Below are 19,273 nucleotides of genomic sequence, written 5' to 3'. Positions count from 1 at the left end.
CATGAACAAATGCAGGAAACAAAACAGTATGTAAGTTTGCCTGTAGAACAGAAAGCTGTAGAAACAGAAGAAATTCCTGAACAATCTCAGCAAGAGAGGGAGGGGGAAGAAACTGTAAAGGAGGAAACTGTGCCTGTAACTATGCCAAAGCGACCAGAAAGGGAACGCAAAGCTCCAATTCGTTACTCAGATGAATACCAAAGCAAACAGGTTTCTCATAGAGCTTTACTAATAGCCTATGAACCTACTTCATTTGAGGAAATTCAGGAAATGGAACCTACAGAAGCTCAGGGCTGGCATGAAGCAATGTCAGAGGAAATCAGAGCAATGGAAAAAATGAAACGTGGGAGCTAGTACCTTTACCTGAAGGTCGTAAAGCCATTACCTGTAAATGGGTATTCAAAGTAAAACAAAATGAGAAAGGACAGGTGGAACGTATCAATGGTAAAACACAAAGAGATGCTTTTAAAGCTGGGTCTCAGATTGTAACACAATTTAAACAACATGCGCAAGAGGAGGACTGTTAAGTATATGAAAAGAAATACTTGCTTAGTCATTAAAATTGTGTGTGTATGGCTATCTCAGGGTTAAACAGAGAAAGTCTATCTGTGGGCAATTACCTTGAGATAGAGGCTGTTCTGGGAACCTTGCCAAGATTCTAAGTTAGCCTCATCACAGCTGTATGTAATGTAGATAAGAATTGTGTAAGATGTGTATATAGTTTCTCACTTGTGTAAAATGGAACAGATCACTGCTCGATGATCACTGCTCTATGATCACTGCTCTCTGTGTATGCCTCAGTGTGCTGATCTGAATTGAACTGCACAGAAGCCTGAAGGAAATAAACCAGCTCTGCTGTGTAAGACCTGCGTGATGTGTGTTTGTTTCTGAGCACAAACAGAGTTCCAGAGAGAGAAAAGTTCTGGCACAATAACCCAACAAGCAATGGTAATTCTTATGTACTTATGTTAATAAGTTTAATTTGTACCTTTGGCATCTCAGCAGGTTTTCCAGTTCCTGAAGAGTCTGCTACAGTGAAGGCTATGTTTTGGGGGACCTGTCCATTTGCATGTGTATTACCTATGGTAAATGGAATAAAGAAAAAGAACAGCTTTGCTTATTACTTGTAGAAGGAACCCAAATTTAAGTAAAGGCAAAAAATCTTTTCATTTTGAATTGCTGTTAAAATAATCTTTGTAAGATATTAGAGCATCCTTTGAACAGGATAACCTCTTATAACCTTCTAAACCCACAATGTCTCCATAATTTCATCTCAAGATCTCGCACCACCTTTGATATGTTAGCTGTATCAAAATTATGACCGAGTACAATTGTGTGTTATTTTAGAGGAGTGGTGGTGGGAAGAAACAAAAACAAGCACACCGTCCTGAGGGTAAAAAACATGCCAATACAGAATAGTTGGGATCCACAGAACAAGTTCTGCATGCCCAAAGGGACTTTAGGTTTGTGGTTCTAGAACATAACAGCTCCATTTTGAAACTAAGGTGACTTTTAAAAGTAGTTTATGATACGTTCACACTGACAAAAGGGCAGGGGAGTCGAAAATACAACTGGACATGGCCAAAGGCTTGTGCATGCCTAAAGCAGTTCTTTGTATCCTAGCTGAAATGTACCAGAGCAATAAGAGGTCAACTAAATGCAATCAGGAGTGCTGGGACAGACACATCCTTTGGCATCTGTACAGGATGCTCTTCCACATACTAAATAGATGCAGTTTTAATATACCTTTTGCAGATGATCCCACAGCAACTATGGGTTCAGTGTTTCCTGATTTGGCCAGTCGAGAAGCTAAGCCAGTCTTCTGCACTGCACGTATGTAGTTATCGTATAGTGTCTTGCCATACTGGGAAAAGAAGCACACATGCAGTTGTTCCACCATCCAGAAAATGATCACCAGGATGCTGAGAAAACTCTTTCATCTTAAAGGAACAAAGATACCCTTTCCTGCTTTCTGATATTTAATACAATCACCCCTCCACAGAGATACTCGTCCAACATATGGTACAAATCCGCATCTAGATTTGCATCTACTGCATCCAGAAACAGCTTCATTGAGCTGATAACGTATTGCTATGTATACACATGAACAAGGACTGGGTCAAGCCCCATGCTAGATCAAATGCTTGTGTGTCTAAACCCCAATACATTGGTAAAGTCATTTTCATTTGTACAGTTCAGAGTTGAATTGCAGCCCATCCCATTAAGGATGGGTTTTACATCAGCTTAATTTCCAAGTACACTAGATGAACTCACTTGTTCGACATGAGAGAAAATTAAAGTGGGTTTCATGCTTCAAATCCAGAATTGTTCTCTCATTATGTTGGGCCAGGGAAGGGAAGGACTACAGACAGGGGCGGGGGCAGGCCTTACCAGCAACAAAAGAAACAAGGCCATACCAGTAGATGCAAATGTTATGTAATTAATGCTAAGCTGAACCCCGTTATACTTCATGCCATCTCCAGGCTGCCTAAGCTGAAGGACATTAGTTCTTTCACAAAAGGAAAGCTAAAACTAGAATGGCTTTTGCCATCTTGTATAACAGCTGAAAAAAAATACTTAAGAACGTTGGTTTAAATTTGCTGTGAATGCTTAGCAATTGTGGTCCACTGGTGCATAATTGCTTCTTGGATTTCATCATTCCAATTTCTTTTTCTTTTATATTGAGAGACGCATCTCTTTCTCACCTTTGCAATTCTTATACCAGTTACCCAATGATGCAGAGCCTGCCGGTCATCACAGCACAGGTATTTGATATACTGCGACTCCCTCTGTATCTGTGGATGCTGGCAACAACAACAACAACAACATTTTTACCATTAAAAATCTGCTGAAATGAAAATAGGTGATTAGCAGGGAGACCAACATTGTTTTCTACCCCTCCCCACCCCGCTCCCCCTGCCCCGAATTTCCTGTTCTAAGTTTAGCTAAAATCCTCCCAATAGCTGGGGAAAATGAGTTTTCTCAGAAATAATACAAACCATAGAGAACAATATATTATTTGTTGGGGGGTTTATCTGGAATGGGCAATTAAGACTCGTTAGGTTTACAGAAGAGCTGAAAAATGCTAAAAAAAATGGTTTCTTGATATGAATCAACACAACTGCATGCATATTTGGCTTCCCCTTGGGTGCTACGAGGACTGTCATGATGAGCACATACTCTTCAAAATTTATCACCATACCACTGGATAGAAATGTCACGATTTCTGTGTAATGTACAGATGAGTTCTTGGTAAAGTCCAAGACTGAAACCCCTTCCTACTCTGCAAATAGAATTGCTCAGTAGAGGGAAATATATTTTTATTTGTAAAATGTGAACACAGTGGATAAGGAATCAGTAATCACAGAATCTACCACAAAGTTAAGTATGGTGTATGAATAAACTAAACTGGATTTAGAAATTGATCTTAGCTAACTACTGGTTCATAGTGTAGTCTTCTTGATATTTCACATTGCTATCCAATAACTAAAGGAGCAATCCAATGGAAGTAATCAACAGTGATGATCTGGACCTTCCTAATTTAACATTAGTTAACACTGTAAAGCAGCTGCTGCTGCTGCTGCTGCTGCTGCTGCTGCTGCTGCTGCTGCTGCTTCTTCTTCTTCTTCTTCTTCTTCTTCTTCTTCTTCTTCTTCTTCTTCTTCTTCTTCTTCTTCTTCTTCTTCTTCTTCTTATTATTATTATTATTATTATTATCCCATCTTTTGCCCAGTGCTGGGCCTCAAGGCGGCTTTACAAAATTAGAACATATACAATTAAAACCTATAAATAGAAATATACAAGTTAAAAATATAATTAAATGCATTTCAATATTAAAACGTTGAAAACACAAATAGGAATTTTAAAAGTCCTATGCATAAATAGAGGTCCTGATTATTCGCCAAAGGCCTGCCAGAACAAAAAAGGCGTTTTGCCTGCCTCCAGAAGTACACCAAGGAGAGAGCCAGTCTGGCTTCCTTGAGAAGGGCGTTCCAGAGCCCTGGAGCAGCCACCTCGTTCCCACCAGGCGTGCCTGTGACAGTGGTGGGACTGAGAGAAGGGCAGGGCAGCCCCTGGAGATGTCAAAGTATGGGCAGGCTCGTAAGGGAGAATACGGTCTTTCAGATCCTATGCATGTCTAGACAGAAAAAAAAGAGTCCTACAACTCCCAGCATTCCTTAGCCAGCTGGATGGGGAACACTGGAAATTGTAGGCCTTTTTTCCTATCTTAACAAGCACAGGATTGTTAAATGTTACCTAATTAGGAATGTCCAGTTTATCACTGTTGATTACTTCCACTGGAGAACTCCCATTGGGCCGGAGAGAATTTCTTCTAAAAGGTACTTAGGAATTTTGATGTGTTGTAGTACTATGTCAAATCCAGCAGATGGCATCATATACTTTCCAATTATTTAATTTTCAGAGGGTTAGCTAGCTGTTGCAGCAAAAACAATGAGTTCTATGGCACCCCCTTAAAGGCTAACACATTTGTTATGCTATAAGCTTTTGTGGACCCAAATCAATATCATCAGATGCTTGAAATGCTATCCTGAGTTGGCAGAAAAAGATGGATGGCCACACACACACATATGTAGGGAGAAGATTTTAAAAATTCTTAGACAAAACAAACTGAGGTGTGGTATGGGGGGAGGGTATCCCCAAAAATCAGGTGGAGAGATCTTGCAAGAGCAAAGTTCTTCCTCTCACAGAGGCGCCCGTCCTCTTTTGGGAGGCAAATCCTGAATCCAACCCAATTTTTAGCTATGGCTTCTGACTCCACCCTTTTGTATTCTCAAGCTTTTCTTTTAAAGGACGCAATTCTAAGGGGTGCTGCACAGTGGCTGTTGCAGTGGTGCTGTTGTTGTTTATATGACGCAGCCACCAACTCGCAGCCATGACAGGCTTTCCTCCTGAAATGGCGCTTTTTGAAAGTGTCGATTTACCGCGACTTTTCTCTTTGTTCTGAGGTCACCACATTGTTTTCTTTGTGTGTCAGTGATGGCCTCGGTTTGAGTTATGCAAGTGGACACAGTTCTGGGAAGATCAGGTAAGCGCAGGAATGCAGGGCAGGGGGCAGATGTGACAAGCCAAATGATCACTGCAGATTTTCTGTCCAAATAGCCAGAAATACCCTTCTTCTGTCTAACTTCATCATTTCTGCCTTGCAGCAGCGATGCTGCAGGGTTTTGAGGGAATCAGATATCAACGTGGCATGTGGAACGGCCTCCCCCAGAAGTTGCTCACCCCTGTAGTGAACATATGCCTAAGTTAACCCAAAGTCTCACTGACTTTGTAAGAAGCTAGATGCATTTACAGTGTTACCATGTGATAAACTGCAACTCTCATTGCTTGACTGTGTGAAGGCATTATCAACCATAAGAAATCCCGAATTGCTCCTTCTTACTACACCACTTTGCAAGGAGAGGCAGCTTGGGATGCAATAAGAAAAATCCCTGAATTCATCTTTATGCCATTTTATCACATGGAAACCTGCAAATTGTATCCAGTACACAGATCGCTTGAACTAGATGGAGCAAGCCAACACTTCTGCTAAAGAATATGGTGGCACAATTCTTAAGAGTACCATCTGAAAGGTGTCACTAAAGGTCATTAGAAAAACCCAGCTGGATGGGCTACAATGGCAGGTACTAAGCAATGGAAATGGGGTATGATGATGCTATTGTCCTAGATTTTTCCCAGGGCACCAATTCTTTCACCCTAGATTAATTCCACATTACGCACCATTACTCTCAGGTTAGTCAAGCAAAACCAGCACCAATAAAGCATAATTAAATTCTCCTGGTATCTGAGACACAACAGACTGACTAAACGAGCCAATTTACATATAGATTACCTTACTACTGTCAACTGTGAATAATTCTTTTTAATCTTGGGCTAAGACTTTTTCAATCGCCAAAAGAAATGCTATCTTCCATAATGCCCATAACTTAAATTCAACATAATAGCAAATGCTCCTGACAAGATGTTATCTCCTCAGCTTTTGGGTCTAAGGCAGGATTGCAAATACTGGGTTGCCTGGTTAGCACAAACAACAAAGGCTGAAAACGTACTTGAACGTTTCACTGAAAACAGGAGAGCTGCCATCAGTACTCAGCCCTATGGACACCACATACCAGGCTCTGTGGTACATACCACATACCTGCCATTTTACGTACCCACAATGGCCCTGTGGGACATTTAAAAGGTAGGTGGCTCATAACTGCACAGAATAGATTTTGCAGTGCTACTGCCCACCCCAACCACCTGCTGTGGGAAGATAAATATTGTGGCAGTGGGTGTCCATCGGAGGGCACTTTGTTGATGGCTACTCTTAATGCCCGAAGGCCATCCCTCACATCCTGCATTCCAAATAGATATATTTATGATCAGGTTCTAAATCTCTTCAGTAGAATTCTCAGAGTCTACTAAATCTGTGTGAAGAAGTACTTTTTATCTGCCCTGAATCTCCCAACATTCACGTTCATCAGAAGACATCTGGTTCTAGTATTGTCAGAGGGACAAAAACATATCTCCATCCACTTCCTCCACACCATGTATAATTTTATACACCTCTCTCATAACTCCCCATACTCACCTTTCCCCCTCCTAAACCAACACCACCCCACAAATGTTGCAACATTTCATCACAGGGAATTGATCTAGCCCCCTGATTATTTTGTTTGGCCTCTTCCGAACCTTTTCTAGCTCTCCAATGTCCTTTTTGAAATGAATGACCAGAGCTGTACACTGTATTCTAAGTGTGGTCACACAATAGCTTTGTATAAGGGCATTACAGTATTAGCACTTTTACTTCTGATCCCTTTCCTAATAATCCCTATCATGGAATTCACCTTTTTCACAGCTGCCACACAACTAGGCTGATGTTTTCACTGAATTATCCATCATGACCCCAAGATCCCTTTCCTGATCAGTCACTGCCAGCTCAGATCCCAAAAATGTATATGTAAAGTTGTGAATTTTTTTTGCCCTAATATGCTCCACTTCATACTTACATTGAACTACATTTACCAGCTGAATACCCATTCACCCAGTTTGGAAAGATTCCTTTGGTGTCTCCTTTAGTTTTTACCATCTGGCATAGAATCATAGAATAGTAGAGTTGGAAGGGGCCTATAAGGCCATCGAGTCCAACCCCCTGCTCAGTGCAGGAACCCACCCTATAGCATACCTGACAGATGGCTGTCCAGCTGCCTCTTGAATGCCTCTAGTGTGGGAGAGCCCACAACCTCCCTAGGTAACTGGTTCCATTGTCGTACTGCTCTAACAGTCAGGAAGTTTTTTCTGATGTCCAGCCGGAATCTGGCTTCCTGTAACTTGAGCCCATTATTCCGTGTCTTGCACTCTGGGAGGATTGAGAAGAGATCCTGGCCCTCCTCTGTGTAATTTGGTGTCATTCACAAACTTGGCCATCCCACTACCCTCCTCAAACTCCAGATCATTTATGAAGAAGTTAAAAACATTGATCCCAATACAGTTCTGTCTCTTCCGGCCAAACTACTTGCTCACTTTCTTTTTCCTTTTTTCCTGTTTCCCTTCCTTTTCTTAACAGACCCGTAAGAGCAAGAGTATAGAATCTGGGGGGAAAAAACCAAAAACAAAATGGGACGGGAGGGACGGTTTAATCATTTCCTCCCATAGTGTCCTGATCCCAATTGGGACCATGCACAGTTACACTGGACTAAAGAAAAGTATCAAGCTCACCTACACCTATGGGATTAGCAGAACGTGCAGTTGGCTCTAATAGTTTACAACTATAATAGATTAACAATGCAATCCCATACATGTCTACTCAAAAGTAAGCACCCAGTGAAGTTCAATGGGATTCACATTTAAGTAAATATGCACACTCAACTGTGCAGCAAAGTTGAAACCCTGTACTCACTTATGTCTGAATAAGCCCTGTGGAATTCAATGGAAATTATTTTTGAGTCGACAAGTATAGGATTGCATTGTAAATGCGATATGTATTAACAACAGCAACTCAGCATACATGTTCTTTTGTACATACCTTTAAGACAAAACAGTAGTCTGTAGGTGCCTTATATTTTGCTTTGTGTTGAATACCATAATAAACATTTACATTCTCAAACTGTATGAAGCAAGCCAAATCCCGAGATGTCTAAAAAAACATTAAGACCAAACATACCATTAATTATTCAAATAGGGAATGAACCTAAGACAGTCAACAGAATCGTCAACTTAGTTTTAGTGGACAATTGTTTAAGCTCCTTTATATTTTGTAATTTTGTTATACATCACATTTTTGAGAAAGGCTTCTAAGAAACCAAAATAACAACAATAAATAACAACAACAACATTAATAAGTTTGGTGGTAAAGGGTTTAAATGTGATTACAACAGCAAGAATGTTAAACTTGAGGCTTTGCCTAAACTTTTAGTTCAAAATGAGAAGTTGCACTAACATTCACATCAGAAATGGCTTTTCATGTTTACTTTTCATGTAACCCCTTTTGCTTCCTTATCCCAATATCACAAGCTTTCTTAAATAGATCTCCTAGTACATTTTAATGCAATCTGGCTTCATTTTTCTTTAAGGAATGATAGGCCAACTGCTGTGACCCTCCTGGAGCCAATGAATCCATAGATATTTCTGATAGATCCCTTAGTGTCCCAGGAGCCAGGCAGTGCCCTTTGCTGCAGAGGAAACTGAGGCAGGGCTGGCAATAAAATGTGGACGTTTCAGGATTCTTGCAAAGGTTATGTGGTGCAGGGGGCCCTTTAAATCCTAGGATGTGAGGGACCCTGCCAGTGCCATAGCATCTTCTGTTGCTGATATTTCTGCCCAGGCCCTTTCCCAGAGACTATCTTGTCTAAACCTGTTACTTTCAACCTGGCACTCTCCAGATGGTTTGGAGTATAAGTTCATGACCATTGCCCATGTTGGCTGAGTCTGATGAGAGTTGAAGTCCAAAACACCTGGAGGGCACCAGGTTAGGGAAGGGTGTTCTACGGAAAAGCAAAGGAATAAAGGAGGCTTCAGTTTAGGTGACTGGATGATTTGTTCTTTTAGTGCTTTCGATTTCAACTATAAATATAGACAAGGTTCTTTGGTCTCTACTGCTCCCTGTGCTGATCTATACAGGTGATTTCCTATCATAAGCACAATGGTAAAAATTCCCCTCTGCACTATTGGGTTTTCCAGGGCAGAAATGGATTTAGACAAAGGGAAGATGCTAAACCTAGGAGTGTGTGGGGTTTCACAAAGGAGCAGGAAGGCTACGGAATGGAAAAGATGCACAACAAAACACAAGGTATGAAAAAGAAGAAGAAGAAGAAGAAGAAGAAACTGTGATAGTCCCAGAAAGGTTTTGGGGTTTTTGGAGGGTTAGGATTTAAGGAAAAGACGTGGACCCTTACTTCTCTCACAACTTACATCAATATGATCTCTTTATGAAAATATATTTAAGAAATTGCAGATGACATTCATGTTTACAGGGAAAAGTCAGCAGAACTTCATCTCATGAAGGCAGCCCTGCCATGGTTTTAGCTGATTCCCTTCTCCAGGTGCAGCCCTCTGTTCTGCATTGACCACAGTTATGAGGGGGGCCCTAACCCTATGGAGTAGCGTTTTAGAGAAGAGAGGACAAACATGAAGAACAATGGGAAACAAGAACAGGAAAGGTTGTAGTTCTTAGGATCCAAAGCATACTTCTTAGTAGAATTCTAATGTTATAGATTCAGGTAATCCTTTAGCCTCAGCATTAAAAAAAAAAGCTGCATTGTATTATCTAGGCAAAGAATAATCTTTAGGTGAAAATGTTTGGCAAATATGCCAAAGGAATCCTACTTGGTTCCAGGAAGGATCTTGGGAAAAGGGCAGGGGGAACAGGAAAAACAGAAGAAGGTATCAAAGCCACATGTTGACTTGCTCTTTAGCCTTGTCCTAAACCATGACAGGTTTCTTCTGTTTGCATTTTGCTATTTAAAATCCAGACTGTTTGCACATTGTCAAAATACTTTTCCACAGGGAACTAGACAAAATGTAATGGTAGCATTTTGCTGCAAATGGCCAACTGCAGCTTTGAAAAATCCTTTTAAGTCTGGATTTTAAGTAAATACAATGTTTTTATCTAACTAGAAAAACAAAAATGGAGTGTGCATTTGGGGTGAGGAATGTCAAAGGAGTTCAGCAACTCCTTCCTAATATTTGCACAAGTGTTGCAGTCCAAAGAAGGACCCCTCTCAGGTGCACCAGATGCTGTTCTTAAAATGTCACCTCGGGAGTTCTTTACTTTCACTTCATGAATTGCTTTATTGCTTGAAAGGATTTCTTTGACTTGTCTGACCTTGGTCTTTCCTTTAGGTACATAATAAATTCCAGAAGCTCGTAGAAGAAAATAACGTCTCTTCCAGGACTTTTTTCCATCTTCTTTTAAATAAAGGGCGCCTTCAACTTCTGGTACAATGACAGATGTGCCACAAAAGCTTTCCTGTGGAGTGAAAATTGGATTATACAAAACAGGAGTAAAACACAGGAAAATGGTTTATATTAAAGCCTGGCAACACCTAGCTCAATATTGCCTGCACTGACTGGCAGCAGCTGTCCCAAATTTCGGACAGGAGTCTTTCCCAGCCTTACATGGAAATGCCGGGTATTGAACCCGGGACCTCCAACATGCAAAACAAGTGTCCAAAGCCATGTTAAAAAGAGTAACCCACGTTTTCCCCAGATAAGAACATGACTACACAAAAAAGAATATATCAGGGGTTACAGGATAAGGTGTATGAGGTTGCATACAAAAACAGCAGTTGTTATGCTTTGGAAGTGCACTTATTCATTTATCAAATCTATGTCTTGTCTTTCCACCAAAAATGTGCTGACAAGATATACAATTCCTCTCCAGGATCAAACTTGAAGGAAACTAGTCTAGAAGTTTTTCAGCAGAACTAGCTGTTCATTGTACTGTGTTGACAGCATCCTTCCTCCACAGAGGAGTTTCAAAATATTTGAAAAACAGATAATGCTCTTAAAAAAAATGCTAAAAGAAGGCACCAAATGAATGTTAAATTGAATGAACGCACATGTGGTAATTTAAACAATAATTTAAAAGTTAAACAGCCTGCCTGAAGCATGAGAGGGGTGGGGGAAGGGAAAATATTTTTTTAATCAGCATCAGAAATATTTGCAAATATATCCGACTTTATGAATAGAGGAAGAAACCTGTCCTCTCTTGCCCTAAGGAGAAAATGTGGCACTTTCTGCTTTGGCAAGACTGAAAGTTACCATGTCTCTGAATATGCTTAATTTGTGCATTTTTGTGGTAACTACTGTTGTCCACCTCCTGCCCTGGGATCTGTTGGCCTCATGAAGAATACAATATAAGAGTCATGGTTTCTTTCATGGTCCTTTAAATCAGTTCTACGTTTGCCCACCACAGGCGTTCAGGATAAGGCTCCCCAGATTTATATATTGGCTATATTGCACAGCCTTGTTTACACAGAGCTTTTAAATGACTCTTTCAGAATAACCATGGAACTTCCTGTTTTAACAAATGAAGAACCGAAAAACTTCTATTTGTGGGGGTGGGGCGGGGGCAGGGAAGGCACTCTGCTTCATAACAAAATTACACTACTGCTCACTCCAAATTTGGCTTACCTCCAGTAAAGATTCTTTGCTTTTTTCGTTCATTACCTTGCTTTCATTTTTTCCTTTGTTTGCCAGGTAGAAATTCTAATTAAAATACAAAGGAAATAGGTTGATCATAAGAAAAGGTTTATAAACTGAACAGGTTACTATATAAGAGAGAGAGAGAGAGAGACCCCTAAAGCAATAGGTATAAGAAAATTGCATTTCAAGCAAACTTTCTTACAGTTGCCTACCCCTGAGTCCACATAAAGCAGGGATAGGAAATCTCTTTTGGCCCAAGGATGGAATTCAATTTTGGAGAAGCTTTCAGGGGGCACATTCCAGTAGTGGCCATGGCCAAAGGCAAATTGGTGAGATCAAAGGCAAAAGTGGTGGGCTAAAAAGAAAGTTTACGTGAGTTCATATGACCTTACTGGACATGAGCCTCCCCAATGGGAAGAGTTGGGAGATGTATTTCTGTACATATATGATGTATTAATGATGCATATGTAAAGTACTTATACCCCAATCCTAACCACATTTTTTTGGGACAGTCCCATTAATTTCAACAGGATTTAAATTCCAAAGAAGTATATATAGGCATATTGTACTCCTCTACAACCATTCCTATTCATTTCAATGAGGCTCGCCCAACAAAACATGTGCCATTAGACCTAATATCCCCCTAGAAAGTCTACCAATGCTGTTTGTCTATGTTTTGTATGCATGAACAGGCCTAATTCCCATCTTGCTATTGTCTCACTGAACAAACTCAAAACAGCTGCTGACAATCTAAATAAGAAAAAGAAGAACATCCTATGACTACAAGCAATTTATATTTGAGCATCTTGTATTTATTTAGGGGAAAATAGACCACCCTCAGTCCATAGCAGCCTCCCCCAACTTGGTGTCCTCCAGATGTGTCAGACTGGAACTCCCATCAGTCTCAGTCCAACACATCTGGAGGGCATCAGGCTGGGACTGCTATGGACTCAGTGGCCGCATTTGGACATCATGAAAGCTTGAAGGGAGGCATACATAATGTAATTTAAAAATACTAATACGATATACAATAAAAACAATAATACAGCAACATCAACTACAGCAGGAAATGCCTAAAACAGACTGCTTACATCAACCACCTCAATAAACCTATCTAAAATTATTAGGCAAACACAACATCAGGCCATGGATTATTTGAGGGTTGTTTCCCCCTCAAACAAGCCATGCCATCCAGGTTTGGATGACACTTCTGCGGCTAATGGGTCCTGGCACACGCTGGCATGCACTGCCAATTTAAACAAGCCACTGTGGCTCAAAAGAGCACCCTGATTCTGCTTGGACTTCTTAATCTGATGCACATCCTATCTGTACCGACTTTGTGCTGGTGAGCAAAACAACTGAAAAGAAGTCTCAGACCCAGTTTGCACTATCATAACAAGTCACTGTGGCTTATTTGAAGTCTGAGACTTCATTTCATTTTCCCCTCTGAAGTCAACAAAACTGAAGTCAAACAAGGCTTTGTTACTTACTCGTGTTTCAGAAATGTAGCAGCCATGGAGACTTTATGTCTCCTGCAAATAGTGTCTTTTAGTTTCATTTCTCTAAATACTGATTATAAGCAGGGGATGGGAAGGAGAACAATCGAGTGACTGATAGGTCCACCTACTAATCCCAGGGCATGTTTTTTTTAACCAGGGACTCTGATCACTGTGCTTTGTGGGAGGGCAAGGACAGGACCATGAGATGGTCATTCTTCCAATGCCACCAGAGTTCACTATCAAAAATGTCTTTTAAACAGGAGGAAACAAACAGGAGAAACAAACAATATTTGTTGAGTCTCCTGGGATTATAACAAGGCCAAGTTTTAAAAATATAGTTTAAGCTTATGTTCACGTTCTCTTTTTAAATCTGCTTTTCCATTTAATAGTGAGTTGTTGCTTACAAACAGAATGATCAGATCCAGAAGCTTCTCTGTGATTCCCATGGACAACAACCTTTTGTGAAGTTAAAACTTGTTTCTTAAATAAGATCATATATGTTTTGTTATTTTACCAAAAAACCAACGGAATTGTTTTAATTCATGAACTGTAGTTACTACAGAATTATTAGTGGCCACAAATTGATAAGTTATCACCTGAGTCTCTCACCATTGTATTCCTTTTACAAGGCAAGGCATGGCAAAGAAACAGAGGTAGCCCTAAAACATATATACCAGAAAGTATCAGTGTTAACATTTCTTGATTAATTCCAGTCTCCTGAGAAAATGTTATACTGTAGGACTGTATACAATTATTTATTCCAGGTCATCCTTCACCCACCAGTACACAGGAAGGTTAGTGTGTAGTGAATGAGGCAGCTGTGTAGTAATTATCTGTATTTTCATTGTTGAGTGGCTGCACCTGGCTCTTGGTTATTAACTGCAGAACATCCAGTTAATTAACTGAAAGAACAGTGGATTCTCTGGCCCACTGCTCTAAATGCAGACTGTGACCAACAGTAACTTCTTCTATCAAAGACACACAAAATATAACTATATCACGATAAACAGCATGAGCTTCCAGCAACATAGCCCCCACCTCCCCTCCTGGAAGTCAAGGGCTGGGTAATTTCATTTCCAAGAATTTAAGTTTGCAGCCTCATATAAAACTCTTTGGGCCATCCCAATCCTAAAGTGAAAGTGCATTAACTAGGGTGCACCGATAATTATAGCAGCTGCCTAAGTGAGGACAGCTTATGTTGCTATGTTGTGAGCCAGCTGTAAAACACTCCCAAAAGATCGATCCAGTTGTCATTGCAGTCAATTACAAAATTATTATTATTGTTATAAAAATATTCTGAGAATAGGGAATTAGCTTTTAGTCATAAGCTTGTGCCCTTCCATTTGAGTCACTGAAGAGGTTCCATGGAATGTACCCTCATAACATGTTTCCCTTGGAGAATAAACTGTGTAACCAATCTATAAATGGAGTGATACACATGCTCCCATACACTTGAGAGTGGCTGAGTGAAACAGGGCTTCTTGTTCTATTCACTTGGTAACTACAGGCCTCTTAAGGCAACAGGACAGGGGGATTTCAGAAACTTATTTTGCCCTCCTTGGAAGCTAAAATGTACTTTGGTGCTATCTCAGCTCTGATCTGTAGTAATTATTATGCTATGATATACAGCAGGTGTAGGCAACTTGGTGCCCTCCTAATGTTTTGGACTACAACTCCCATAATCCCTCACCATTGGTCATGCTGGCTGAGACTGAAGGGAGTTATAGATCAAAACACCTCAAGGCACCAGGTTGCGCACAGCAGCTCAAATCCCTTTTGGAATACTCTGCATCTTTAATCTTTGTGATTTGGACTGCAGTGCAAATAAAATATTTGGTCATCACTGTATGAGCTAAATCATATCACTGTCCACAGGTTTGCCTACATCAGCTTTCTCCAACCTGGTGCCCTTTAGATGTATTGGACTACATAAGAACATAAGAAGAGCCATGCTGGATCAGGCCAAGGGTCCATCTAGTCTAGCATTCTGTTCACACAGTGGCTGACCAGCAGGGTGCAGGAGCCCTGCCCTCTTTTGTATCTGGTCACTCTACAAAAGAGGGCGGGGCTCCTGCAGCTTTAACTGCTGTGGTGAAGAGGGAATTTCACCAGGTGCTGCATGCATACAGTACAAAGGACACCTGCTGAAATTCCCTTTTCTGTACAACTGTTAAAGATACAGGAGCCCTGTCCTCCTTTTTATATGGTCACCCTACTGACCAGCTGTCAATGGGAAACCCACAAACAGGACATGAATGCAACAGCACCCTCCTGCCTATGTTCCCCAGCAACTGGTGTACACAAGCATACTGCCTCTGATCCTGGAAGTAGCTTATAGCTACCATAGTTAGTAGCCATTGCTAGCCTTCTCCTCCAGGAATTTGTCTAACCCTCTTTTAAAGCCATCCAAAGTGGTGGCCATCGCTACTACTTGTGGTAGCAAATTGCATAGTTTAATTCTGTGCTGTCAATGAGCATGTTGGCTGGAGATGCTGCAAGTTAGACTAAATCATGTTACTTTACCTGAGGGTCTTTAAATACAGCATATTTTTCTTTTTTCTCCAAAAACAGAACTTTATTTTCAGTGTCCCGAGTCCAGTCTGATAAGACCCCAATCACATTTTCATGATCTTCAAAAAATCTTTCTAGGGAGCCCAAAAAGGAAATATTAGAAAGAGGGGTTAGATTATTCACACTTTACGCCATCACAGCACATTTCTACATTTAAATTTATTTATTTATTTATTTATTGCATTTCTATCCTGCCTTTTTTCCAAGGAACCCAAGGTGGTGTACATAATCCTCCTCCTCTCCATTTTTTATCTTCACAACAACAACCCTTTGAGGAAGGTTGGGCTGAGAGTCTGTGACTGGCCCAAAGTCACCCAGTGGGTTTTATTTATTTATTTATTTATTACATTTCTATAATAAAGGTTTCCATGGCCAAGTAGGGACTAGAACCCGGATCTCCTGACTCCCAGTCCAACACTTTAGCCGCTACACCACACTGACTCTATTCACATTTCTGGTCAAATATGGTTTAAAGAAATGGGGTTCATTAATATTCAGACCCATATAACCCCATTACTCTAGAAAAAACAAAGGCAGATACTCCAAAAACAGTGGAGCTTGCCTCATTTTTTTTAGTTTGCATATGAATCCCCTCAATTTTTTTAAATGGCAGACTTTTTCTCCTGTGCCCTACTGCATGTATGTGTGTGAGCACGTACACAGACACACACACACACACAGAGCACCCATAAGTAGGAATAGGACCCAACAAAACAAGGAGCTCATTATTTAAATCAGAAAATGGTGAGTGCTGGACAGCAATAGCAGAATCTTGCCTGGTACAGCATCATCATGTCACTTTCTAGTAAAACTGTAAAAAATGTCACATGAGAATTAGAGATCTTATGATGCTTTGCAGCTCACCAATTTGAAGCTCTGGATATATTTCATAAAGGCACCAGTCCATATTGCAGTCACAGTGGGTTTTTTCAAAGAGATGAGCCAAAACGTCACGTGCCACTTGCCGTTCATCCACCATCAGAGACTTTGTGCTGTTATCATTCATGTGCACCTTGACAACGAGCTGGGGAGAGAATAGTAGATGAGTCAGTTAATTTCAGCATGTAATGAAAAGGCTACTGTGCCCGAGAATCTGCTTGGACTGATAAAGGCTGAAGATTTTACCAATGCAAATACACTGTGTATTAAAACCTGGAACTGGCAAAGTAATGCATCCTGGGAGCATGACCAAGCCAACACTGCACCCCTTTCCCTTTTCTTTCTTTCTTTCTTTTAATGTACATTTTTAACTGAATAGGTTTTTAAAGTTTTATAACAATATTCACCATACTTATTAACACAAATTCACCAATAATCAAATTCACCAAGTGGGGAATGGAAAGGAAGGAGAGGGTGCTAGACAGGGGTACTGTTAAAGGAAATAATGCAAACAAGGTTACTTATCATACCACCAGGTGAAGAATATATATATAGGCTAGTCTACATGTAAGATTATCAAAAGTCTTATTCATTTATTAACATTTATATACTGCATTATCTGTTAAAAATCTATCAAGTGAAACCTAAGATCAACAAACAGCATAATCTTCTACATGTAAAATGAGAATTGAGTCTATTTAAGTTCAACGGGCCTTACTCCCAGATCAGTAAGTACAGGATTACAGCCTTAATATGGATCCAACTCAGTGACATTAAGAACCATCTTGCAAAATTATACACTTTTACAAATTGGTATTTCCTGCCAAGTACAATAGTATCCATAATTGGACATGTTCGAAATTGTTTTTTCTTATTAAATGTTCTTATCATGTAAATTCAGATCATACCTGACACAAACTCTTTCCTCTATAAAAACTCCTTTAGGAAAGCCCTGTTGTAGGTGTGTATCTAATTAGCATGATTATACCATGACAATAGTACTTACTAAAAAAAGGCACCTAAGCAAAGACTGTAATATAACAATTGGGTCTTTTGGTAAAGTACCAGGGAAGTTTTGTTGGGGTTGTAATGGTTCTCCCTTTTGGGTAGGAAGAAGTAAATGTGATATTACTTATGTTATAAATGGTGCCCGAACTTCCAACAGGACATGGTTACCTAAGTCGAGTCCTTCTTTTTTGAGGATATTATTCACAGTGGATAATGAGACCTCAGTGCAATTATGGGTTCACTGCCTTAGCAGGTCATTATTTTGTTTGTGGGAATAAAGCATGCAAACACCTCCCCTCGGGATGGGGAGGGGCATGTTATGTGGCTGTGTTATTACCTGCTATTAGAGTGATTGACCATCTTCCTGAAGGAAAAACCAGGAATGCTAGAGATGCCAGAGAAGAAATAAAATCATGAAGTCCACTCACTGATGGTCAAGTGGTTGGTGGCATATTATTCCCTATGTATGGTGTAGGTAGAATTGGCTCAGCTGTTATTAGACTGCAAGCTGTAATTGAAATTATGGCAAATGGAACAGCAGATGCCATTGGTAGCCTAGTTGCTGAACAAAAAGTGATCAGGCGGATGGTGTTACAGAATCGCATCAGCATTCTAGCCAGTCAAGGCAGAGTCTGTGCCCTTGTGAGTAAGGAATGTTGTGTATACATACCTGATGACTCACAAGAGGTATTTGACCATGCTACAAAGATCTGTAAGATGGCAAAAGCCATCCATGTAGAGCCCTGGTCCATCTGGTCTTGGTTTAGCAACAGGTTTGGGTCTATTGGTACTAAAATCTTGCAAATAATTATGCTTGTGCTTGGTGTAATCTTTGCTTGCATAGTAATAATCCATATAATCATTGCTTTGATAAAATGTTGTATTAAATCTACTACTAATTCTGTCACAAAGACAGAATTGAAGCAAACGGTTGGTGTTACACAGAGAGAAATGCGTCAGGAAGAGAAAGAAAAAGGAAGAGAAATTGAACTACTGATGGCAATGCAAGTTTAATGTGGTTGGTAGACCTAGTAGGCCCAAAGGGGAGGCTGAGAAAGCAAGGCCACATGCCGTGATGTACCTGCTTTGCATGTAGGCTTCTGTATGTAGTTTGGTTCTTGCAAGTGAACTGAATGATGGGATTGGAATGATGTATGTGCCTGAATGTGCTGCAATGCTGAAAGTGCTTAATTGGAAGGAAAAGCTTAATTGGAATTTCTAACTGTCAAGACTTTTTGATATAGTGTAAGACAAATAGGCTAGCTTGATAAGGAGGACTGACCATCCAGAAGAGTTATGGACCATCTGTTGATAAGATATAATGAAAATGTTTTCTTTGATCTGTCTTTGTTTTGCTTTAGATCTTTGCCAGCTGCTAATTGGTTAAGATGCTAATATGTATAAATATACCTGCTTTTCATAATGCCAGCAGAGAAGTTCTTTGTCTGCAGGACTCTCTCCATACTGCTGTATTGTGCTCAATGAAACAGAGTTGCCTTACAATCAAAGTGGATTTTTATCCTTCACAGCTGTTAATTATTTACATAGCCCTTTTCACATATAAACTGTTTGGTAAGTTAGACCATGTTTGTTTTTGCTATAGAAGACAAAAATTGGTCCCAATTATTACTTGTTCAAGTATCAGAGAGGTTCACTTCTATCCCTTC

At 40.2% G+C, this 19,273-nt stretch overlaps 1 protein-coding gene across 3 annotated transcripts in view; it reads right to left on the bottom strand.

Annotated features, from left to right (window-relative positions):
• Nucleotides 1-19,273, bottom strand: part of APBB1IP (amyloid beta precursor protein binding family B member 1 interacting protein) — a 52,934-nt gene that overhangs the window by 8,480 nt on the left and 25,181 nt on the right. For all 3 annotated transcript variants that reach the window (XM_063127867.1, XM_063127875.1, XM_063127883.1), the window contains exons 6-13: nt 16,584-16,743; nt 15,672-15,793; nt 11,638-11,712; nt 10,328-10,471; nt 8,030-8,140; nt 2,706-2,804; nt 1,747-1,864; nt 989-1,080 (exon numbers count right to left, since the gene is read on the bottom strand). In XM_063127867.1, the coding sequence (XP_062983937.1) occupies nt 989-1,080; nt 1,747-1,864; nt 2,706-2,804; nt 8,030-8,140; nt 10,328-10,471; nt 11,638-11,712; nt 15,672-15,793; nt 16,584-16,743 (921 nt within the window). The remainder of the gene's footprint in view (nt 1-988; nt 1,081-1,746; nt 1,865-2,705; nt 2,805-8,029; nt 8,141-10,327; nt 10,472-11,637; nt 11,713-15,671; nt 15,794-16,583; nt 16,744-19,273) is intronic.

Source organism: Elgaria multicarinata, chromosome 1 (assembly GCF_023053635.1).
Source record: "Elgaria multicarinata webbii isolate HBS135686 ecotype San Diego chromosome 1, rElgMul1.1.pri, whole genome shotgun sequence".
NCBI classification, from domain to species: Eukaryota; Metazoa; Chordata; class Lepidosauria; order Squamata; family Anguidae; genus Elgaria; species Elgaria multicarinata.
This window is presented reverse-complemented; position numbering and strand designations above follow the sequence as displayed.